Source organism: Aulonocara stuartgranti (genome assembly GCF_965226115.1).
Source record: "Aulonocara stuartgranti genome assembly, chromosome: 9".
NCBI lineage: Eukaryota > Metazoa > Chordata > Actinopteri > Cichliformes > Cichlidae > Aulonocara > Aulonocara stuartgranti.
The window spans coordinates 36,605,419-36,632,069 of NC_138960.1; the positions used below are offsets into that span (position 1 = coordinate 36,605,419).

Consider the following 26,651-nt stretch of genomic DNA (forward strand, 5'->3'; position numbering starts at 1 on the left):
CAGACGCCAGCAAGGTGGAGGTGGAGTACTGGTTTGGGCTGGTATCATCAAAGATGAGCTTGTGGGGCCTTTTCGGGTTGAGGATGGAGTCAAGCTCAACTCCCAGTCCTACTGCCAGTTTCTGGAAGACACCTTCTTCAAGCAGTGGTACAGGAAGAAGTCTGCATCCTTCAAGAAAAACATTATTTTCATGCAGGACAATGCTCCATCACACGTGTCCAAGTACTCCACAGCGTGGCTGGCAAGAAAGGGTATAAAAGAAGAAAAACTAATGACATGGCCACCTTGTTCACCTGATCTGAACCCCATTGAGAACCTGTGGTCCATCATCAAATGTGAGATTTACAAGGAGGGAAAACAGTACACCTCTCTGAACAGTGTCTGGGAGGCTGTGGTTGCTGCTGCACGCAATGTTGATGGTGAACAGATCAAAACACTGACAGAATCCATGGATGGCAGGCTTTTGAGTGTCCTTGCAAAGAAAGGTGGCTATATTGGTCGCTGATTTGTTTTTGTTTTGTTTTTGAATGTCAGAAATGTATATTTGTGAATGTGGAGATGTTATATTGGTTTCACTGGTAAAAATAAATACCGTATTTTCACGACCATAAGGCGCACTTAAAAGTCTTAGATTTACTTCAAAAAGTACGGCGCGCCCTATAGCGCAGTGCGCCCTGTGTGTTGTAAGGAGGACGTAGTAGAGAACACCATGAGAACGCTAAAGGGTGAAGTGTGGGCATTGATCATATATACCGGACAATCGCACATACCTGTATAAAAGGACAGGTATGTGCATTATGTGGAACATCGTTGTTTTAACAACCCTGAAAATGGCAAAGACACACGCTTATGAAGCACAGTTTAAACTGAAGGCCATCAGCTATGCGGAGGAACATGGAAATCGAGCAGCCGCGAGAGAATTTAAGATTAACGAATCGATGGTTCGCAAATGGAGGAAGCCAGAAAACAAGCTCCGGCAGGTCAAGAAAACGCAGCTGAGTTTCCGCGGACATAAGGCGAGGTGGCCCGAGTTGGAGGAAAGACTCGAGCGGTGGATCATCGAGCAAAGAACGAGTGGGAGAAGCGTTTCGACGGTCACCATTCGGCTAAAAGCAGTTTCTGTCATGGTTGGCTGTGTGGCAGGCAGGCAAGCAGGAGTGGTGGATCCAAAATGCAGGACTCAGACACAGAAGTACAACTTAAAGCGCAGCTTTATTGCTGGGAAAACCTCTTACTAAACTAAACTCACCAAAAGACAAACAAAAACACTGGTGGACTAAAGCACTGTAGCAGAAACACTGAACTGGAGCTGGAGACAAAACACTGGCAACACGGAGGCAAAACACACAGCTTGATGAGGGTACGACGCAACACTGACTCAGAGAAACACAGGGTCTAAATACACTGGGAAGTAACGAGGAGAATGAGACACAGAAGGAGAGCACAGCTGGGGGAAATTAGAACTGACGAGACAAGCAAAGCAGGACACATTCACATAAGTCACGGACCTTCAAAGTAAAACAGGAAGGATCACACAGAGACGCAAACTTGACACCGTGGAGACAGCAATTAAGAAACACAGAGACATAAACCATAAGGCAGAAGACTCTAAGAACCGATAGACATGGAGGGGAACTCAAACATGCAGACACAGACTTACAGAACAGAGGGGACACAGAGAAACAAGAAGGGCAAGGGATCGAAACTAGAAACCATAGAATAACTCACACCAAGTAGAATAATACAAAAATCACAAAGAACTAAAACGCTGGGTCAGGAGACCCAGGACCCTGACAAAACTAGAACCCATAGAATAACTCACACCAAGTACAATAATACAAAAATCACAAAGAACTAAAACGCTGGGTCAGGAGACCCAGGACCCTGACAGTTTCACTAGCTGAAGAGATGAACATTGAACATTTCCAAGGAGCTCCGTCTTGGTGCTTTCGTTTTATGAAACGGTGCCATTTTTCCATCTGGACCAGGACTACGGTAGCGCAGCAACTTCCAGCGGATTATAAGGAAAAGCTGGCCATCTTCCGCTCCTACTGCAGCAAACACATCGGCGACAAAAACATCCAGCCCAGCCACATCACAAACATGGACGAGGTCCCGCTCACTTTTGACATCCCGGTGAGTCACACTGTGGAGAAGAAGGGGACCAGCACGGTAGCGATACGCACAACGGGGTATGAAAAGTCTTCTTTCACTGTTGTGCTTGGCTGCCATGCTAATGGACAGAAACTGCCGCCTATGGTGATTTTTAAGCGAAAGACTTTGCCTAAAGAGAAGTTTCCAGCAGGAATCATCATTAAGGCAAATGAAAAGGGCTGGATGGATGAGGAAATGATGAAAGAGTGGCTGAGGGAGGTGTATGTAAGGAGACCAGGTGGTTTTTTCCACGCATCACCATCGCTCTTAATCTGTGACTCTATGCGTGCCCATCTCACAGCCGATGTGAAAAAACTAGTGAAACAAATGAACTGTGAGCTTGCTGTCATTCCGGGAGGCCTGACAAAGGAACTCCAACCGCTGGACATCGGTGTGAACCGGCCGTTCAAAGTAAGGCTGCGAGCGGCGTGGGAGCGATGGATGACCGATGGAGACCACAGTTTCACCAAGAGTGGAAGGCAGCGCCGGGCGAGTTACGCCACAATTTGCCAATGGATTGTAGATGCTTGGGCTAACATGTCTGCTGGCACTGTTGTTCGAGCTTTCGCAAAAGCTGGCATCATTTCCGAGGAGCCGCACGGCACGGAAAGTGACTCTGACAGTGAAGAAAGTGAACCTGGCATGTTTGATGGAGATTTAGCGCAGCTGTTCAATTCAGACACAGAGGATGAGGACTTCGATGGGTTTGATTGATGATAAAAATGTGAGTACCAAACTTTGTTTTGCTCCTGCTTTATTTTTAAATACGCACACTTGTATGCTTGTGTGTTGTTGATGATGACGATTACTGGTAATAAAAATGTGAGTACCAAACTCAGTTTTGCTCCTGCTTTATTTTTAAATATGCACACTTGTATGCTTGTGTGTTGTTGATGATGACGATTACCGGTAATAGAAATGTGAGTAAGGTACCGAACTCAGGTTTGCTCCCGCTTTATTTTTAAATACGCATACGGTACTTGTATGCGCCCTATAATCCAGTGCGCCTTATGTGTGTGTTAAATACAGTAATGGCACACATAACTGAGACTGCGCCTTTTAGTACAGTGCGTCTTATGGTCGTGAAAATACGGTAATTGAAATGGGTATATATTTGTTTTTTGTTAAGTTGCCTAATAATTATGCACAGTAATAGTCACCTGCACACACAGATATCCCCCTAAAATAGCTAAAACTAAAAACAAACTAAAAACTACTTCCAAAAACATTCAGCTTTGATATTAATGAGTTTTTTGGGTTCATTGAGAACATGGTTGTTGTTTAATAATAAAACTATTCCTCAAAAATACAACTTGCCTAATAATTCTGCACTCCCTGTAGATGTGAACCCCAGATCATTAGTCAGATCATTAACAATAGTGGATACTAACGTCAGAATGGATCAAAAATTCGCCACCTCCTCTACATGGATGGATCTGTAGCAATGATATTGGAATGTCATTTGGACTGGAGAAGTTTAGTCGGATGGTAACCAAGAGAAGAAAGGTAGTCAAAATGGAAGGGACTGCACTACTAGAAGGCAACATAGCAGACACTGAGGACATCTACTTGTACCTTGGAATCCCAAAGGCAAATAGGATCCATGAAGGGGTTGCAAGGAAAACCACGACCACCAAATACCTGCAGAGAGTAAAGCAAATGCTGAGGGGTCAGGAAGATTAACATTCAACACCTACATCCTGCTAGTCATCAGAGACCCCGCAAGGATAATAAGCTGGCCAAAGGAGAAGATAGAAGCTACTGGCATCAAGACAAGCGCCTTACCATGCATCGAGACCTAAGGGGCTTGAAAGGGAGTGACTAGGCTCCTTTAAGTTTCGCAAAGACGTTTCACCTCACGTCCCATATGCTTCTCTTGTAAAACAAAATGGTGGAGTCCCATGTATCTATTTAAACCTCAGTGGGAGCTGTCCCTTAAGTGGTTCATAGACCCTCTCATGCCCCTCATCACATAAGTCAAGGTATAAAAAACAGCATAGGTTATTAGCACTAAAGGTTTTGGGTGAAACCACTGTGAGAGGTTGTCTCCCTATCATATTACCTATTGAGGTCACGTGACACAAGATGTGAGTGGGAATTGAGGCACCTGGGAAGGGATCTGTCGAGGAGCGTGTCAGGCTACATTTCACTGTGTGTTATACTTGTATAACTATGCATGTGACAAATAAAGAATCTTGAACCTTGATCTCAAAACTGCATTGTATGTGGCAGACAGTTTTAAGCCACTCCCTCTGTTCAATGAGTTTTAGACACAGTGCACATAAATCCTGTTTCACTGCTCTTACAAACTCTTTGTCTTCTCTGTCCAAAATGTGAACATTAGCATCCTCAAAAGAGTGACCTTTATCCTTTAGGTTCAAATGTTAAGCTTAGTCTTTTCCTGTCGATGTTGCCCTTCTGTTGTGCTATGTGTTTATGGAGGGGCTGTTTGGTTTCTCCAGTGAAGAGGTCTGAGCACTCCTCACTGCACAGCATACACTACGTTGTTTAGTTTGTGTTTGGGAGTTTTGTCCTTTTGATAAACCAGTTTTTGTCTGAGTGTGTGGCTGGGTCTGAGGTCCACTGGGATATAGTTATTGGAGAAAATTTGTCTGATAAACCTGCTACATAAGAGGTGACAGTGCTGTTCCATTTGTTAGTGTTTCTCTTTAGTTGGTGTCTGACCAGGACAAGGGTCAGTTGTTAAGAGTCAACACTAAAAGGATAATGGTCACTTTTTACTGGATGCCAATTATTACGGTCATGGGTTGCTAGAAGGTTCTCCCTGTTTGAGAATGCTGTGTTTTTCTTTTCTTCTTTCTCTCCCTCTCTCTCCCTCTCCCTTTTCCTGTCTTTGAAGTTCCAGGTGCCGCGGCTGAGTAGCGTTATGGCTTGTTAGCCATAGGAGGCTCTGAGCGCCGTGTGTGTATAGCGCTTCTGTTTTCTTTCTACGTTTGGAATACTGTGATAGTGATAGAGAGCAGTGTAGGCTGGTAGGGGTTCTCCGCCATTTTTGTTTGACCAAAGTTTTCTCCTGTTTTGTGGACAGCCAGAGACGTCAGGTATTGTATTTTTTTTTTCTTGAGGGAAGTTATACCACGTGTTTTGTTTATAGGAAGGGGGAGTGTTTTTGTTTGTTATTTTGGCCTCAGAGAGCCTGATGCTTTTAGTTTTTCAGCTCAGCTGTTTCAAGTTTATTCATTTTTTGCTTGCCCCTCCAGGATTTGTGCATACAAATGCATACACTATTATATATTGTACATATATTTATTAGTTTCAGGTTGGCCATTCTTGTATTTTGCTCGTTTGTGTTGATGTGTTTGCACATCTCTGTTGCTTGTGGGGCTCGCACACAAGAATTTCACTTGCATGTGCTGTGCCAGTGTGCCTGCACATGTGATGTGACAATAAAAGTGATTTGATTTGATTTGATTTGATTTTGATTTGATTTGATGTGGGTAAGAATGAAACAGAATTAGAGGCATATTTTAATGCATTTGAACATATTGCCATAGCCTTGCACTGGCCTAAAGAGGTTTGGCCTCTGCTGAGGCAGTGTAAACTGGTGGGTAAGGCGCAGGGGGTGTGTGCGGCTCTCACCGTTAAGGACAGTTTAGTGTATGATAGGGTACTGAGTGCCATTCTCAAAGCATATGAATTAGTGCCTGAAGCTTACAGAAAGCATTTCCGGTCCCTCCGTAGGCCCCCCAAGCAAACCTTTCTTGAGTTTGCAAGGAAAAAGGAATATTGTTTGATAGGTGGAGTCAGGAGAGTGGTGTTGTAGATTTTACGGCATGATCCTGGGTCCTTTTGACCCAGCGTTTTGTGTTTTCTATTATTGTAATTTTGGTTCTGTTCTTCCTCGGTTAGTGTTCTTTTCTTTCTGCCCGTGTATATCTGTGTCTGGTCTGCATTTCTGAGTTTGTGTCATTACGTGTATGTGTTTCCTGTTTTACTTTGAAAGTCTCTGTCTTATGTCAGTGTGTTCTGTTTACGTTTCCCCTACCTCGTCAGCTGTTATGTCCCCCAAGCGTGTTTCCCTCCTGTTTCCCATCCCTGATTACTGGTATGTGTACTTATAGTGTGTGTTCACCCGTCCTAAACTAATTGGTCTGTGTTGTTTCCCTCGGTCTCCCTGTGTCTCTCTGTGTATTTCCCCGGACCTCCCTGCATCTTCGTTTCTGGTTTGTTTTGTTAGTTTTGCCCAGTTTAGGTTTTCCAGTTTCATGTCCACCCGCACCCGGCAGGGGGGGGAAATGATCCTTGGGGTGTCAGTTTTGGGACCAATCCTGGCCGAGAACAGGAGGGTGACTGCTGGTGGGTCGGTCCCTAAGTGTGCCCTGTGAATGCCAAAGTGGCGGCGGTAGTAAACTACCCTGTTCCTACCACCTGGCGGGAACTTAGGCGGTTCCTGGGCCTCGTGGGCTACTATCGGTGTTTCTGCTGGAACTTCTCAACCGTGGTGGCCCCTCTAACCCGCCTCTGTAGCCCAAAGGAACCTTTTTAGTGGACCACTGAGTGCCAACACATCTTTGATGGTGCTAAGTCCCTCCTGTGCAGTGCTGGCCGCCCCAGATTTCATTAGAGCATTCAGCCTGGAGGTGGACGCCAGTGCCATGGGGGCTCCAGAAGGGAACTGATGACATCAATAATCCAATCTCCTACTTCTAGAGATGGGCTCTACTAGTTCAGGAATACAACTTGGACATCAGACATAAAAAAGGGGTAGACAATATATTAGCGGATGCACTGTCCAGTGCACATCAGTTAACCACACAGAGCACTGGTTTTACTAGAGGTGGATTTTTAGGGCGTTACGGTCGGAGATTCTCCCTGTTGGAGAATGCTGTTTTTTCCTCCTCTCTCTCTCTCTCTCTCTCTCTCTCTCTCTCTCTCTCTCTCTCTCTTCCTGCCCTGTTTTTCAGGTTCTAGGTCCCATGGCTGAGAGTCCTTACGGCTTGTTAGCCATGGGATAAAAAAGGCGGGCATTCTGCAAGCTTCAGCCATTTGAAGTTTCACTTTACTGGACTTCTGTAAACTGAATCTGAATTTTCAGCTCCAAGAAAACTATAAAACACTGAAGAATTTCAAGCACATAACTAATTAACTTAAATCTTTCATTTATTATTCAGACTGGAGAATTGCAGGTTATCGGAGATCAGCTGTCTGGGCTTAGCACTGAAGTCCAATCCCTCCAACATGAGAGAGCTGTACCTGAGTCAGAACAACCTGCAGTATTCAGGAGTGAAACAGCTGTGTGGCTTTCTGGAGGGTCGAAACTGTAGACTGGAAACACTGGGGTAAGATGCCCTGTTTATGTTGTGCAGAAATGAAAGTATATAACATAAGTTTGAGTAAGAGAAAGGGTTTTCTACCCCAGCATAGACTTTCCCAGGGAGGCTGAGATGTGTGATCCCCCTATATTTGGAGCATTCCTTCCATGGTATGACAATATCCTCAGTTGAAGTCATCAGTGCTCCACCTGCACTATACACAGTGCAGGTGGAGCACCAGATTCTATCTGAGGCAATCTGAAAGTTTTTTTCCATGGCCTCCACGAACTCCTCCTTGACCCAAGTTTTTGTTACTGTGACTGCCCAAGCTGCGTTCTGCTTGGCCTGTTGGTACCTATTGGCTCCCTCCAAAGTCCCACAGGCTAACCAATCCAAATAGGACTGCTTCTTGAGCCTTATGGCTCCCTTCACCTCTGGTGCCCCCCATCTGATTTAGGGGTTACCACTATGACAGGCACCAACCTCCGTGTGGAGGTTGTAGCAGCTTCAGCAATGGAGCTGAACATGATTTATTGATGATCTATATACCCAGTTTCCCTTGGAATTCTGTTGAATCTCTGTCAGAGGGGGAGTTAATGATCTCGTGGATGGGGGCCTCTGCCAGGTGTTCCCAGTGCACCTTCACTATACATTTACTCCAAGCTGTCCAGCATCCTCCTCCGCTACCTTATCCAACTCATCACAAGCTGTTGATCAGTTGACAGCTCAGCGCCTCTCTTCACCAAAGTATCCAGAACATATGGCAGCAGATCTGATGATATGATAACAAAATTGATAACTAACCTGTGGCCTAGGGTATCCATGTGCACTGGACCCTGGTCCAGTGCTTAACCTCTTAAGCCCCAAGCCCACCTGATCTCCTGCCTTTTGCCCATGTATCAGGGGGCGTTGGGGCTTAAGAGGTTAACACAGGTTTCTGATTGGCTTTCAAGCAACTACCTCGTTCTAAACACGAACAAGACTGAGACCATGATCATAGCTCCTCCTGAGCTACATTCTAAAATTAATCAGGTTCTTGCCTCTTTCAGTTCTTCTGTCAAGTCAAATATTCAGAATCTTGGAGTAATATTTGACTCTTCTCTGGGCCTTGACTTTCATGTAATATCTTTGTCTTGTTCCTGTTTCTTTCACTTAAGAAACATCTCTAAACTGTGACATATGGTCTCTTTAGATGAACTGGAAAAATCTCATCCATGCATTTGTGTCATCACGTTTACTGTAATTCCCTGTTTACCAGCTTGGATAAATCACATTTCTCTCTCCTCCAGGCAATACAAAATGCAGCAGCCAGTCTACCAACTCGTTCTAGGAAGCGTGCTAACATTACTCCCATCTTATATTCTTTACACTGGCTTCCAATAGTGTTTAGAATTTGTTTTAAAATTCTTGTTTTATCATACAGAGCATTACATGGCCAGGCCCCAGATTATTTATCCAAGCTTCATATAAAATACACTGCTGCTCATCGTCTCCGCTCATAGACTCAGAGTCTGTTGGTTGTTCCCCGTACACGACTGAAGACGAAAGGGGACAGAGCCTTTCAGTCTGTTGCACCAAGGCTGTGGAACAGTCTACCACCACAATTACATATGGTTGACTGTGGATTCTTTTAAAAATCAGTTAAAAACTTTACTGTTCAAACAAGCATTTTGTTGATCTACGTATTTTATATTCTTCACATTATTTAACTTACATTTAACCTTTTACATTGTGTATAAGATCGATTGATTGTACTGTTTATTTTAAACTTTCTGCACAGCGCTTTGTGACTGCCTGTCTGTGAGAAGGGCTTAATAAATAAACTTAACTTACTTTCTTATGGACACCATTATGTTCAAACATGGTGTTTGTCATGGACAAACTGTGGTTTGCGCAGAAGTCCAGTAACAGAACACTGCTTGGGTTCAGATCTGTCAGGCCGTTCCTCCCAGTCACACCCCTCCAGGTCTCACTGTCATTGCCTACATGAGCATTGAAGTGTCCCAGAAAGGCAACAGAGTCCCAAGGTTAAGTAGCCTTAAGCACCCCACCCAGGGACTCCAAGAAGGTTGGGCACTCTGAACTGTGGTTTGACACATAAGCGCAGACAGCATTCAGGACCCATTCCCTGACCCTAAGGTGCAGGGAAAAAAAAACTCTCATCCACTGGAAAAAACCAAAGGGGAAACTAGAATAGCCACCCCCAGCCCGATGCCTCTCACCAAGATCTACTCCAGACTGAGTCTAGCCAGGTGTCTGGTTTTGGAGCCCAAGCTGTGCATTGAGGTGAGCACAACTATATCTAGTTGGTACCTCTCAACCTCACGCAGTAGCTCAGGCTCCCTCCCCAGCAGAGAAGTGACATTCCATGTCTCAGTCACTAGTCTCACCAGGACCAATGGGAGACCCTATCAGGAGGGCAAAGCCCTTGACAACACAGACAACTTACCCACTGGGATCCCTGGGACACACAAATCCATGCACCACAATGAGGTAGCGATTCACAAAAGGGTGTATATATACAGTGGGATGCAAAAGTTTGGACAACCTTGTTAATAGTCATTATTTCCGTGTATAAATCGTTGGTTGTTACAATAAAAAATGTCAGTTAAATATATCATATAGGAGACACACAGTGATATTTGAGAAGTGAAATGAAGTTTATTGGATTTACAGAAAGTGTGTAATAATTGTTTAAACAAAATCAGGCAGGTGCATAAATTTGGGCACTGTTGTCATTTTATTGATTTCAAAACTTTTAGAACTAATTATCGGAACTCAAATTGGCTCGGTAAGCTCAGTGACCCCTGACCTACATACACAGGTGAATCCATTAATGAGAAAGAGTATTTAAGGTGGTCAATTGTAAGTTTCCCTCCTCTTTTAATATTCTCTGAAGAGTAGCAACATGAGGGTCTCAAAACAACTGTCAAATGACCTGAAGACAGAGATTGTTCACCATCATGGTTTAGGGGAAGGATACAGAAAGCTGTCTCAGAGATTTAAACTGTCTGTATCCACAGTTAGGAACATACTGAGAAAATGGAAGACCACAGACTCAGTTCAAGTTACGGCTCAAAGTGGCAGACCAAGAAAAATCTTGGATAGACAGAAGCGACGAATGGTGAGACCAGTCAGAGTCAACCCACAGACCAGCACCAAAGACCTACAACATCATGTTACAGCAGATGGAGTCACTGTGCATCGTTCAACCATTCGGCGCACTTTACACAAGGAGATGCTGTATGTGAGAGTGATGCAAAGGAAGCCTTTTCTCCACCCACAGCACAAACAGAGCCGCTTGAGGTATGCTAAAGCAAATTTGGACAAGCCAGCTTCATTCTGGAATAAGGTGCTGTGGACTGATGTAACTAAATTGAGTTATTTGGGCATAACAAGGGGCGTTATGCATGGAGGAAAAAGAACACAGCATTCCAAGAAAAACACCCGCTACCTACAGAAAAATATGGTGGTGGTTCCATCATGCTGTGGGGCTGTGTGGCCAGTGCAGGGACTGGGAATCTTGTAAAAGTTGAGGGACACATGGATTCCACTCAGCATCAGCAGTTTCTGGAGGCCAATGCATCTTTCAACAAGACAATGACCCGAAACACTGCTCTAAATCCACTAAGGCATTCATGCAGAGGAACAGGTACAACGTTCTGGAATGGCCATCTCAGTCCCCAGACCTGAATATTATTGAAAATCTGTGGTGTGAGTTAAAGAGAGCTGTCCATGCTCGGAAGCCATCAAACCTGAATGAACTAGAGATATTTTGTAAAGAGGAATGGTCCAAAATACCTTCAACCACAATCCAGACTCTCATTGGAACCCACAGGAAGCGTTTAGAGGCTGTAATTTCTGTAAAGGTGGATCTACTAAATATTGATTTCATTTCTTTTTTTGTGGTGCCCAAATTTATGCACCTGCCTGATTTTGTTTAAACAATTATTGCACGTTTTCTGTAAATCCAATAAACTTCATTTCACTTCTCAAATATCACTGTGTGTGTCTCCTATATGATATATTTAACTGACATTTTTTATTGTAACAACCAGTGATTTATACAGGAAAATAATGACCATTACAAGGTTGCCCAAACTTTTGCATGTTTAAATCCATGCATAGTTGAAATTTCAACGCCTTTATTTTTATATACACATACTTACATATATATCTCATAGGAACATCATCTTAATATTTCCATATTTAGTGAAACAGAAGTATACAGTCATTAATTTGTTTCACTCATTGTTCTGTTTATATTTTGGTATTTGTTATACTTCATTTAGAATTTTAATTTTCAGCTTCTGTGTTCAACTTCTACATTCTGGATCTTTTTCATCTCTAAACAGATAATACTTCCTATGCTTTATTCAGATTGAGGAGCTGCAGTTTGTCAGAGATCAGCTGCCTGTTTGCAGCTCTGAAGTCTAACCCTTCCCATCTTAAACATCTGGACCTGAGAGGGAACAAGCTGCAGGATTCGGGAATGAAACAGTTGTGTGGTTTTCTGGAGAGTCGGCAATGTAGACTGGAGACTCTGAGGTCAGAAACTGTGTTTTTGTTGTGCTGGCACTAAACTGACAGAAGACTGATATGATACTAAACCATAGTATTTTGACCGTTTCAGTCCAAAAGCTAAACATTTAAAACCCTAATATAAGAGAAGTCTTCGAAGTGATAATTTACTCTGATTTACCTTCTTTTTTTGTCAGGAAGAATTCAGACCAGGGCATTTTTTTTATTGGTTAATCTCTGAAGTATTTCTGATAGTATTATGGCCATTGTAGGTAAAGCCAATAAAAAGAAAAAGAGAAAACCATTATAGGGACAGGAGGTATATTATAACGTGGTACATTATTTACAAAAACAGGCAGAAAACAAGATCAGGGAAAACGAAAGATGTGTGGTCAGGAATGAAAAAGATCACAGAACAAGAACTATTAAACCGTGGGAAACCTAAATAGAGCCAATGTGTTTAACACCTTAAGTCTAGGACCCATCCAAACTCACCTCAGCTCAGGTACAGATATATGAAGGAAATACAAAAATACAATTAAGTACAATCAATGAAAAAAGTAAGATAATACACTATATACAATGGTAGCATACACAGTATGTGATGGATATAGTTGGAAATATGGAAGACAAACTATATAGCTTGGAAGGTCATGGAAGGTCCATTTTTACAGCACATCTTCAATCTTAGTTTGAGCCAGGAGAAGATACCATTACTCTGGAAAACATCCTGTTTTGTCTCAATATTGATGAACTCTGCCCCATCTGCCCTCTATTGCACACTTGTTACCTTAACATCTTACGTCATTACTTTTTTTTTTTTTTTAAAACTCGGCTTGGCCAGTCTTAGGCTCCAGAGGGCTACCTCTCTTGACCGATGGCAGTTTACTTTCTCAACTTTTAAGTTGAGGAGTTACCAAATTGTGTTTTGTTGAAAATCATGTACTATGATTATGTATTTCATCTGGATACTGCAACTGAGCAGAAAAAAAATATGGTGTCTTTAAAAGTATTGCTTTCTTAAAAAATACGAGTAAGCCATAGTATAATTTAGCTTATTTGAAAGCAAAGAAAGTTATAGATATTTCTATAGTTTGAACACCTTAACACTAATCTGGCTGCCTTGTTCTTGACTAACTGAAGTCTGATCAGATCTGTCTTATTAGCTGCTGACCAAATGATTGAACAGTACTCTAGATGAGATAATACTAGTGCATTAATGACACCTTTCATAATTGACAAAAAAAGTAATATAAAAGGAGCATTTCCTAGCCATAGCTATGCACTGTCCCATTTTCTTAATAACACAGTCAATGTGCTGAGACCATGAAAGGTGGTGGTTTATAGTAACACCAAGTAATTTAATCTGGGTCACCTGTTCTAGTACCATTGGGGTGATTGTGGCTCAAGAGTTGGGGGTTCGCCTTGTAATCGGAAGGTTGCCGGTTCGAGCCCCGGCTTGGGCAGTCTCAGTCGTTGTGTCCTTGGGCAAGACACTTCACCTGTTGCCTACTGGTGGTGGTCAGAGGGCCCGGTGGCGCCAGTGTCCGGCAGCCTGGCCTCTGTCAGTGCGCCCCAGGGTGGCTGTGGCTACAATGTGGCTTGCCATCACCAGTGTGTGAATGTGTGTGTGTGAATGGGTGGATGACTGGATATGTAAAGCGCTTTGGGGTCCTTAGGGACTAGTAAAGCGCTATATAAATACAGGCCATTTACCATTCCAGCTATGGAAAGATTTAGTTGTGGGTTAGTTGTGACTAAGCGTACTCTACTTCCTATTAACATAGATTTTAGATGTTTAAAATCATGTTAATTTTACTTAGCCAGTAAAACACGTTCAGCAAATCTTGTTGCAATACGTTGGTCAATTCAGAGTTGCCACTGGCTGAATAAAACATGGTGGAATCATCAGCATACATTACAAGATGAGATTTATCCAAGACATACGGCAGATCATTTGTGAAAACTGAATAGAGAAGTGGACGCCAAGCCAAGCCAAGAAGAAAAAGACATGGTGAGATATTTTTGGAGGCCCAAGCCTGAGTTGAACACCATTTCTAACCTTGGAGAAATGGTAAATATGGTGGAGGGCTTCATATACCTGGGTGTTCACCTTATTAATAGACTGGACTGGAAGTGTGTCATTGACTCATTGAGTAAAGACTATTGTAGTCTCTACTTCTGGAGGAAGCGTAATTTAAAAAAAAATTATAAAAAACATTTACAAATAATTTTTAATGTAGTGCAATCTGTTGCTAGTGAAATTTCCTTTGCAGCTATCTGTTGAGATAACAGCTTCAGAGTCATACCACCAGAAAGGTGGTATGACGTGCAATATACTGCTAACAATATTCAGCCCATCCAAATAATTGAATTCAGGTGTTCCAATCACCTCCAGTTCCCCAGGTGTACAAAATCAAACACCTAGACATGAAGACTGCTTTTGTAAACATTTGTTACAGAATGGGTTGCTTATAGCAAAGTGAAAGTGCTAAAAATTGATTCTGTTTATCTGGACATAGGATTTTCAGTGGAAGAAGCATTTCGTCACTCATCCAAGTGACTTCTTCAGTCTCAGCTGACTGCAGGTTTCCAACCTTACAGGGGGTGCAGAATTATTAGGCAAGTTGTATTTTTGAGGAATAATTTTATTATTGAACAACAACCATGTTCTCAATGAACCCAAAAAACTCATTAATATCAAAGCTGAATGTTTTTGGAAGTAGTTTTTAGTTTGTTTTTAGTTTTAGCTATTTTAGGGGGATATCTGTGTGTGCAGGTGACTATTACTGTGCATAATTATTAGACAACTTAACAAAAAACAAATATATACCCATTTCAATTATTTATTTTTACCAGTGTAACCAATATAACATCTCCACATTCACAAATATACATTTCTGACATTCAAAAACAAAACAAAAACAAATCAGCGACCAATATAGCCACCTTTCTTTGCAAGGACACTCAAAAGCCTGCCATCCATGGATTCTGTCAGTGTTTTGATCTGTTCACCATCAACATTGCGTGCAGCAGCAACCACAGCCTCCCAGACACTGTTCAGAGAGGTGTACTGTTTTCCCTCCTTGTAAATCTCACATTTGATGATGGACCACAGGTTCTCAATGGAGTTCAGATCAGGTGAACAAGGTGGCCATGTCATTAGTTTTTCTTCTTTTATACCGTTTCTTGCCAGCCATGCTGTGGAGTACTTGGACACGTGTGATGGAGCATTGTCCTGCATGAAAATAATGTTTTTCTTGAAGGATGCAGACTTCTTCCTGTACCACTGCTTGAAGAAGGTGTCTTCCAGAAACTGGCAGTAGGACTGGGAGTTGAGCTTGACTCCATCCTCAACCCGAAAAGGCCCCACAAGCTCATCTTTGATGATACCAGCCCAAACCAGTACTCCACCTCCACCTTGCTGGCGTCTGAGTGGGACTGGAGCTCTCTGCCCTTTACCAATCCAGCCACGGGCCCATCCATCTGGCCCATCAAGACTCACTCTCATTTCATCAGTCCATAAAACCTTAGAAAAACCAGTCTTGAGATATTTCTTGGCCCAGTCTTGACGTTTCAGCTTGTGTGTCTTGTTCAGTGGTGGTCGTCTTTCAGCCTTTCTTACCTTGGCCATGTCTCTGAGTATTGCACACCTTGTGCTTTTGGGCACTCCAGTGATGTTGCAGCTCTGAAATATGGCCAAACTGGTGGCAAGTGGCATCTTGGCAGCTGCACGCTTGACTTTTCTCAGTTCATGGGCAGTTATTTTGTGCCTTGGTTTTTCCACAAACTTCTTGCGACCCTGTTGACTATTTTGAATGAAACGCTTGATTGTTCGATGATCACGCTTCAGAAGCTTTGCAATTTTGAGACTGCTGCATCCCTCTGCAAGATAACTCACTATTCTTGACTTTTCTGAGCCTCTCAAGTCCTTCATTTTGCCAAAGGAAAGGACGTTGCCTAATAATTATGCACACCTGATATAGGGTGTTGATGTCATTAGACCACACCCCTTCTCATTAAAGAGATGCACATCACCTAATATGCTTAATTGGTAGTAGGCTTTCGAGCCTATACAGCTTGGAGTAAGACAACATGCATGAAGAGGATGATGTGGACAAAATTGTCACGGTTTGCGGGGCAAGCCGTGTGGAGTTGAAATAGGACCCAAAATGCGGCAGCTCTGGTGCAGATGAGTGTTTATTTGACAACCAAAAATACAAACAGCAACGGTGTGGGTACCATGAAACAGGAAAACCTAAACTGGGTAGAACTAATAACACAAACCAGAAACGAGGATGCAGGGAGGTCCGGGGAAATACATACGGGAAGACGCAGGGAGACCGAGGGGAAACAACAAAGACGAACCAGCAACTACCATGACAGAAGACACAACTTAAATACACTCAGAGAACACAGGGAGATTACACACAGGTGGGGAACACAGGTGACACTGATAAACATAACGAGACAGGGCAGGAGTGAACACAACATGACGCATACTGACGAGAGACTGTCAAAGTAAAACAGGAAGTACACAGAGGTTAAGACAGGAGGAGAGAGAGCACGGGGAGAACACAGACATAACAGGCTGGGGGAAACATGGACTAAACACAAAGAGAGACGAGAGCTCATAAATACACAGAGGGGCACAAAGGGGGTAAGAGTCACAAAGGGAAAACACTTAGGGAACACCACAACAGGACACCTCAGAAAACATGGCCTAAATAAGGAGTGAAAATACAAGGAACCAAGAATACTGGGCCAACATGGCCCAGGACCATGACAAAAATACTCATTTGCCTAATAAGATAAGATAAGATAAGATAACCTTTATTAGTCCCACACGTGGGAATTTTTTTTTTTTTTTTTTTTTTTTTAATAATTCTGCACTCCCTGTATAAACAGTACATTTGCATAATGACAAACTAGAACCACTGAATGAACAATGAGCTGTGAGGTCAGTTTCATGATGATTAGCATTTAAATTGTCATGTCCATGGATCACTAGCCATGAGTACCATTCACAGACAGTTGAGAATTGCTGAAGTTACAGGATTGTAAGATGGTGAAATGGTCACTAAAAAGGCTATGCCCAGATGAACAGAATCAATTCTTTGGGATTTCCTTACGTAGATGATTGAGCATGCATCAAGACAAAGTGGAAGTGATTGAACATGGCAGCAAATGAAGTCAGAGTGGGGTTAGTGGTTTTTCAGGAGTTGAGATTGTTCCCCTTGTTTCAGTGAAAGGAACTCTTAATGCTTCAGCATAACAAGACATTGAATTCAATTCAATTCAATTCAATTCAATTTTATTTATATAGCACCAAATAACAACAAAAGTCGCCTCAAGGCACTTCATAAATACAGAGAAAAACCCAACAATCATATGACCCCCTATGAGCAAGCACATTGGCGACAGTGCGAAGGAAAAACTCCCTTTTAACAGGAAGAAACATCCGGCAGAACCAAGCTCGGGGAGGGGTGGCCATCTGCTGCGACCAGTTGGGGAGAGAGAAGGAAGACAGGATAAAGACATGCTGTGGAAGAGAGACAGAGGTTAATAACAGATATGATTCAATGCAGAGAGGTCTATTAATATATAGTGAGTGAGAAAGGTGACTGGAAAGGAAAAACTCAATGCATCATGGGAATCCCCCAGCAGCCTACGTGTATTGCAGCATAAATAAGGGAGGATTCAGGGTCACCTGGTCCAGCCCTAACTATATGCTTTAGCAAAAAGGAAAGTTTGAAGCCTAATCTTAAAAGTAGAGATAGTGTCTGTCTCCTGAATCCAAACTGGAAGCTGGTTCCACAGAAGAGGGGCCTGAAAACTGAAGGTTCTGCCTCCCATTCTACTTTTAAATACTCTAGGAACAACAAGTAGGCCTGCAGAGCGAGAGTGAAGTGCTCTAATAGGGTGATATGGTACTACAAGGTCATTAAGATAAGATGGGGCCTGATTATTTAAGGCCTTGTATGTGAGGAGCATGAATTTGAATTCAATTCTGGATTTAACAGGAAGCCAATGAAGGGAAGCCAAAACAGGAGAAATGTGCTCTCTCTTTCTAGTCCCTGTCAGGACTCTTGTTGAAGCATTTTGGATTAGCTGAAGGCTTTTCAGGGAGTTTTTTGGACATCCTGATAATAATGAATTACAGTCGTCCAGCCTGGAAGTAATAAATGCATGAACTAGTTTTTCAGCGTCACTCTGAGACAGGATATTTCTAATTTTAGAGATGTTGCACAAATGGAAGAAAGCAGTCTTACATATTTGTTTAATATGTGCATTGAAGGACATATCCTGGTCAAAAATGACTCCAAGGTACCTCACAGTGTTACTGGAGGCCAAGGTAATGCCATCCAGAGTAAGAATCTGCTTAGATACCATATTTCTAAGATTTTCAGGGCCGAGTACAATAACCTCAGTTTTATCTGAATTAAGAAGCAATGACAATGTTATGCTCCCAAATTTTTGGGAAAAGTTTGGTGATGGCCCTTTCTGCTCCAACATGACTGCTCACCAGTGCAGAAACGAAGACACATAAAGATATGGATAAGTGAGTTTGGTGTGGAACAATTTGACTGGCCTGTACAGAGTGCTGACCGCCTGAGTTCTTGAAACAGCTTTATTACTACAGTCACAGGCAACTAAAATACAAAGAACTGAAGTAAACATACACTGAGAAATATTAGCAATGAAACTACACTGGACACTAACAGGACACACAGCTGGCGAAATAAGGGAGATCACGACAATGCACAGCTAGAGATACAGACAATATAAACAGGAGAGGAAACAGGGGAAGCAAAAATGATCATGATGCATGCAGGACAAGTGGCTATCAGAATAAAACAGAAAACAGATGATATACACAAGGAAAGGGGAAACAGACACTGATTTTGACTAAACATGGAACCAGAGAGAGACAACAAGGCCAGAAAAAGTATAATTAAACTCAGTACTACAAAACAATAAAACAGAAACTTAACACAAGACACTGTCAAAATAAGGCTGAAAGTACAGATTGCAGAGACACAACCTCGACACACAAAAAGAAAGTGAAAAACAGAGACAAAACTGACAACACAAGAAGGGACATGGGGGAAGCATAATAACAGAAACCTAAACCTAGATAACAAACTAACCTGGGGATACACAGAGGGATTACAAAGAATGAAAATGAAATGAATGGAAATGCTTTTGGATGTCCTATATTAGTCCTATATTAAATGTCTTTGTCATTCTGCAATATAATTTCCTTAATTCAGATTGATGGGCTGCTGTTTGTCAGAGATTAGCTGTACTCCTTTGGGCTCAGCTCTGAAGTCCAACCCCTCCTATCTGAGAGAACTGGACCTGAGTCACAACAACGACCTGCAGGATTCAGGAGTGAAGCAGCTCTGTGGTTTTCTGGAGAGTCGGCACTGTAGACTGGAGATTCTGAGGTCAGACAAGTCATTTTTTAAACTTATGATATAAAGACTGTGGTGACACAAAGCTCATGTTATAATAATTCTCTTAGATTATATATTAGAGGTGCAAGGTCGGATGACAGAATGCAAAAATAGCTAAAGAAATAATGGTTTCTGGCTGCTTGAAAGATGTGCAAAAACCAAACATCAGTGTATATAAAAAAAAAAATCTAAATATGAGGAATCACAGAAAAACAGCAAAGGTCAAACCTAAACAGTGCATGGAAGATACAGAGGCCATAACAAAACAACAAAAGGAAAGAAATGAAAAACAATAGAAAAAAAAACAAACAAAAGACTGTATGTACACAAAGAAGGCTGAATAAACAAAATGAAATAGATAGGGAATGTGGCATGGAGAAACACCTCTTGACAGCGCCAAATCACAACTACTGTCACCTCAAGGCGCTTTATATTGTAAGCTAGACCCTACAATAATAGATACAGAGAAAAACCTAATAATCATATGACGTCCTGTGAGCAAGCACTTTGGCAACAGTGGGAAGGAAAAACTCCCTTTTAACAGGAAGAAACCTCCGGCAGAATCAGGCTCAGGGACGGGAGGGGCCATCTGCTGTGACCGGTTGGGGAGAGAGAAGGAAGACAGGTTAAAGACATGCTGTGAAAGAGAGACAGAGATTAATAACAGATATGATTCAGTGCAGAGAGGTCTATTAACACATAGTGATTGAAGAAGAGACACCCAGTGAATCATGGGAATCCCCCAGCAGCCTACACCTATTGCAGAGAGGTGACATTGATTTCACTAGAACCAGTTTTGGATTAGATTAAAAACCCCAGGGACTTCACCCCTGACCATTGCCTACTTCATTCTGCAGAGGATCCCCATAGCTCCTCTTGTGATTGGTGGGTCCAAAAGAGGGTGGATCCATGTTGCTCTTTCAGATTGAGCCCAGGGAGGTCCCATGGGCCAAAGCTGGGCCAATTAAAAAAAAATAAAAAAAATAAAAGATATTCATTTAAGTTATTTAAGGTAAAAAACATGTATCTCATAGGAAAATAGCAATAGCCTCAAAAGACATAGAGATACACCTTTCAACACTTTTCAAAGCATTTCTTAAAGAATTTTGGCATGTGCTGTTTGGATTTTTCTTTTTCTGAATTTATATATATTCTCTAAACTTTCTTGTGTGCGGAAGAGATATGAAACACTGAGTAATTTAATTTAGAAACTTTGTCTAATGAATTTATGTTCTTTCTTCAGACTGGATAGCTGCAGTTTGTCCGAAATCAGTTGTGCAGCTCTGGCCTCAGCTCTGAAATCCAACCCCTCACATCTAAAAGAGCTAGACTTAACTGACAATAAACTGAAAGATGCAGACATGAGGCAGCTGTGTGATCTGGTGGAGAAACCAAATTGTGGACTGAAGACTCTGAGGTCAGTGGATGGTTTAAGTGTGCCCATGTTGCTTTACATTTATTACTAAATGTATGTATTTTCTTTTAATATTTTCTGTAAACCTATAGCCTATGAGGCTGATTTTCCCCATGTAATTGTGAGATATTTGTATAGCTTTGTAGATAGCTGGATCAAGTCACAGATTTGTAAGTAATGTTTAATTCCTGCCACCTTAAAGGCTTGTAGCGCATAACCTATTGATACAGATAGCTTAATCATATTTAAGATTGAAACATTAATTAACTGTAGAACTTATTTGAGCAGTCTTGTAGCATTACGTCGATGATGGTTTGGGGAAAGTGACTATTGAAGCCAGAATGATCAATCTGAATAAAAGAGTCTAAAGTGGAGGTCGAGCTGTCATACCTTCAGTCAAGCGAAGGCTAGTTTGACTTTGTCTGCTGATGTCTAAATATCCCCCCTCCACTGAAAAAAATTAAGTCGTTTCCCATGTTCACAAATGTCTATGTATATTTGCAGGTGGAAGCTCTGATAAACTTGTGTATGCTGACAGAGAGTGACCTGTGTCCTGATGATATGGAGAGGCTGAAGAAGCAGTAGCTTGTGTGTACAGATCCTGTGAATGGGAAAGATCACAGATTTTTGAAGATAGAAGACCTCAACAAGCACAAAGAATTAGATGGAAAGGTCATGTAAAATGTTAAAAAAAATAATCTGTTGCACTAATTACCATGAAATCCAACTTTTAACTGTAATGTAATAGGATGATGGTGTGATTCAACTTGTGTTATCGTAATGAAAACAAAAAATAAGGATGAAAAGATAAATGAAGGTTGACATTGGTTATAAGCTGATTAAACCTTTGATCTATAACTGTACAATAGGGAAGTGAAAGCGCTGCGGATATCTTATGTGGAGATGGTCAGTGGAGAGGTGCCATCAACATTATTTGTATTTACATGTTCAATGCAGATGACACAAATATACTGTGTGCAGGTGGGGAATTGCCACAGGTTTTGGAAATGATCACACAGGAATTAACGATATTAAAGAAGTGGTTTGATATAAATAAATTATCATTGAATCTCGATAAAACCAAATTTATGTTGTTTGGAAACCAAAAGAAAAACATCGAAGTAGAAATATGTGTTGACAATGTATATTTAGAAAGAGTAAATGAAATAAAATTTCTTGGGGTGATCATTGACCACAAGCTCTGTTGGAAGCCACACATTACTTATGTTCGGGGGAAATTGGCACGGGGCATTGCCGTCCTGGGAAAAGCAAAGCATATGTTGGATCAGAAAGCACTGCACATTTTATACTGTGCTTTACTACTGCCATATATGAGCTACTGTGTAGAGGTCTGGGGAAACACATACAAAAGTAACACACAAACAATAACTATAATACAGAAAAGGGCCATTAGATTAATAAATAATGTAGGGTACAGGGACTATACAAATGCACTCTTTGTCAAAATGCAAGCTATTAAATTCCAAGACTTGGTGAAGCTTAAAACAGCGCAAATAATGTATAAAGTCAGAAATAAATTGCTTCCCAAAGAAATCTGTAAATTGTTCATAGAAAGAGAAGGTGGGTATAACTTAAGAGGGAAATGGAATTTAAAAATACAAAGTGCTAGAACAACTTTAAGAACTATGTCAATCTCAATTGCAGGAGTTAAATTATGGAACAGTCTAACAGAAGAAATAAAAGACAGTCAAAACATAAAACAGTTTAAAGTAAAATATAAAAACCTAATTTTAAATAAGTATAAGAATGAAGAAAACGGGGTTAACCCAGGACGGTAATGTTGCTGGTAATGGTGTTGCGGTTCTTTTTTGGTTGTTTTTTTGTTTTGTTTTGGTTTGTTGTTTTTCCATAACTTGTGTATCTGCAAATATACACATTCTGTATTTTTCATATGAAAGAAACTATACTGTGGTGGGGCTTGCTAATTTCTTGTTTTTGATTTATGTATGTTATGTTTTGTTTTACTTCATATGTTTATATGTTTCATATGTTGTTTGTTTAATTTAAGACAAAAAAAAATTAAATGAATGAGAGGTAAAACTTGAGGGGGTAGGGACAAATAAGTAAATACTTCAGCCTACTCCTTTTCAAACAAATAATGGAATGATATTTTGTAATGATTGTGAAGGCACATGTTTGAAATGTTTGAAATAAAAATGAACTGAACTGAAAAATTTTATTCTGTTCTTTCTCACAATAAACTTCTGTCTACACCAAAAAGCTGCTGGTGTCCCAGAATTTTAATTTTAACTAACACAGCTTTAGGTCCCTTTAATTGGACCCACAGGCAGATTTGGTTTGCTGCAGGACACTCAGCTATCTTCACGTTTAACAAAATGACACATCTGACAGATTAGCAGAGTATAACAGAGTGGAACGGGAAGCACACTGATCAATGGTAAATTGTTTTCACAGTCACAGTGATGGAAATATGTTGGTCACTGATGCCCCTTCTTCCTTTGGGCCATTCAGACTGCTAACAAACTCACCTCTCCTCACCAATCTGTGCCATGGTCTGAGTGACCCTCATCACTCAGGACACTGACACACTCACACCAAGTCCTTTGCACTACCTCCAAGCACTTTGCTCTCCAGTGTGTGCCTTTGTCTTGTTTTGTATGTGCTCCTGAAGTCTTACTATTTATATTTTATTCCTGCAAAGTTGGTGTGGATGTTTCGCTCTTAATTTTATTGCAATATAGGCGCTCTTTGCAGTGAGCTAATTTTATTTTGAAATTCGTTTTAATTTGAAAAACAGTTTCGGGAAGTGACAGGAAGTCAGCCATGTTTTTAGTTCCTAGCGGATCACATGTGGGGATATTTGACCCAGCGACATCTGCCTTTTGTTTGTGCCATCGACACCACCGTCTGTAAGTTTTCATTTGTATTGAATTGTAGGATTGTATTTTATGTATATTTTGTGGAAACAATTGCTGTAGATGAAAACTTTAGTAGTTGTGTGCTAACGCTAATGGATGTGTATTGGAATCTATTTTTGTCGTGCTAATGATGCTAAGTTAATTTTAGCTATGTTATTTGTATTTCAGTTTCACTCCATGAGGAAATACTTACTAATTAAAAGGAGTTGGACGCTACATCCTGACTTCGCGCGTTATTTCAAGTGGAGTTAGGCTACTGCTGAATTGTGTAGCGTACACACACAAGGAGAGCAGGGGCCCGTTCTTCGTACGTCGCTTACTACATCCAAGATCAAATGACACATCCAAGATCAAATCATCGCGCTAACCGTGAGCTCGCTAATCCGGTTCCCCGAACACACCTGCTGTTGACGATTACTACAGCTGGACGCAGGAATGTGACATCACTGGGTGTCGTAAAAGGGGCTACGCATCGATAGTAGAAACATTGATCGGCAACCCGCTGATTGGTCGGCGAAAATGTCGAAGGGGCGTGCTCGGTATTTTCCGGCAGCAGAGCAAGAACTCATGAGTGAGGGATTTCAGGAGTTTCAGAGTTTAATTAAAACGCAAGAGAACACTGCAAAGGCTGCAAAAGCAAGGAGAGAGGGCTGGCAGAAAGTTGCTGACAAATCAAACTCGTAGGTAATTTAATAATAATAATAATAATGGATTGGATTTATATAGCGCTTTCCAAGGCACCCAAAGCGCTTTACGATACCACTATTCATTCACTCCCACATTCACACACTGGTGGAGGCAGCTACGGTTGTAGCCAGGCTGCCATATCGCGCCATCGGCCCCTCTGGCCAACACCAGTAGGCGGTAGGGTAGATCTATCATATGACACTATATTGTCCAAAATCATATGGCATTATATTATATTATAATATGTTATATTATATCCCCTTTCACATTAGAGCCACAACAGGACCCACAAGAAAATGGGAACAAGTAAAAGTGGAATACAGGAGTATTCTACAGAATGGTAATATTTATCTCTTAGATTGCTTTGCGTCTCTTGGCAAGGTAATACTGGCCTGTAATACTCTGTTAGTTTGTTCATAACAGCAACCAAGAAAAGGGCAGAGGAAAAAAAGACAGGTGGTGGTCCTGCACCCCCTCGTCAACAAGTTGGTTAAATAAATAATACCCTCACGGGAATATCGATATCTCTCTATGAGCACACTGTCGCGCTGAGCTAAAGGATCCTGTCTGTCCCGCAATATACGCTGAATTCTGAGGACTCTCCTTATCAATCTTGCACCTTCCGCAATGGGTTGGTCGCGTATACGGACAGGACATGGCTGCGACAGGCTTCCCAAATCCACCTTCGCTTTTATAGCCGTGGTCTCTCATCTTGATTACACGAAGTAATTTACAATTGCTACTCTGAAATATGAATTACATCTGTAATAATCACATACATGTAATAGAATGTTAATAGTTCATTTCCCTTTTTTAGGAAATGACCTGTATGTATCTGTGTGACATCAATAAAAGGATCAAGTGCTGCATTACCTTTAGTTACATTGATAATATTTATTTATGGTGAAACAGTGGAAAAATATCGCTGTTGCTTTCGTATAAATGAAGCGGACATACCTGCGTGGCCACGATCTAATCCTGTTTACATAAAGTAAACCTGCTCCCGAGCAGGTTTACGCTTACGGCTCTGTTGCTATGACAGCAAGTCCCGGATGAGCTTCGGGGAACCGACTGATCCAGGATCACGCGAAATCGTCAACAATCTAATCCGGCTAACCTACTTAGCGAGGTACGAAGAACGGGCCCCAGGACAGTAAAAAGACGGTTAGCAGTTGGCAAAACAACTCTATGACAGCAAGCTATGTCAACAAACATGGACGAAGAACACCCCGAAGGTGCAAGACCTAAGGGATTAAAACTAAACAAAAGAATCAAATATTTGATATGATACGACATAGAACAACAAGAGCCATTGCTGCCCTCCAGGTGGACTGAAAGGAACACAATTGGAATGAGGTTTTTGCAAATGAAGATTCAAATAGTGCATATGATGCATTCTTATCAACAGTAATTTCACTATATGAAAAACATTGTCCTTTAATGAAGATCACTAGAAAGCATCACAGATCAAATAAGCCATGGATCACAAACGGGATACATGGGGCAAAAAAGTATTTAGTCAGCCACCGATTGTGCAAGTTCCCCCACTTAAAATGATGACAGAGGTCAGTAATTTGCACCAGAGGTACACTTCAACTGTGAGAGACAGAATGTGAAAAAAAAATCCATTAATTCACATGGTAGGATTTGTAAAGAATTTATTCGTAAATCAGGGTGGAAAATAAGTATTTGGTCAATAACAAAAATACAACTCAATACTTTGTAACATAACCTTTGTTGGCAATAACAGAGGTCAAACGTTTACTATAGGTCTTTACCAGGTTTGCACACACAGTAGCTGGTATTTTGGCCCATTCCTCCATGCAGATCTTCTCGAGAGCAGTGATGTTTTGGGGCTGTCGCCGAGCAACACGGACTTTCAACTCCCACCACAGATTTTCTATGGGGTTGAGGTCTGGAGACTGGCTAGGCCACTCCAGGACTTTCAAATGCTTCTTACGGAGCCACTCCTTTGTTGCCCGGGCGGTGTGTTTTGGATCATTGTCATGTTGGAAGACCCAGCCTCGTTTCATCTTCAAAGTTCTCACTGATGGAAGGAGGTTTTGTGGCTCAAAATCTCACGATACATGGCCCCATTCATTCTGTCCTTAACACGGATCAGTCGTCCTGTCCCCTTGGCAGAAAAACAGCCCCATAGCATGATGTTTCCACCCCCATGCTTCACAGTAGGTATGGTGTTCTTGGGATGCAACTCAGTATTCTTCTTCCTCCAAACACGACG

At 41.6% G+C, this 26,651-nt stretch overlaps 1 protein-coding gene across 1 annotated transcript in view; it reads left to right on the forward strand.

Moving 5' to 3' along the window:
- LOC309714362 (NACHT, LRR and PYD domains-containing protein 3-like) overlaps positions 1-23,017 on the forward strand; it is a 40,347-nt gene extending 17,330 nt beyond the window's left edge. Inside the window, exons 7-11 of the mRNA XM_082546751.1 lie at positions 7,287-7,454; positions 11,808-11,975; positions 19,223-19,399; positions 20,652-20,825; positions 21,327-23,017. Of these exons, the coding sequence (XP_082402877.1) occupies positions 7,287-7,454; positions 11,808-11,975; positions 19,223-19,399; positions 20,652-20,825; positions 21,327-21,339 (700 nt within the window). The 3' untranslated portion in view covers positions 21,340-23,017. The remainder of the gene's footprint in view (positions 1-7,286; positions 7,455-11,807; positions 11,976-19,222; positions 19,400-20,651; positions 20,826-21,326) is intronic.
- The last annotated feature ends 3,634 nt before the right edge of the window (positions 23,018-26,651 follow it).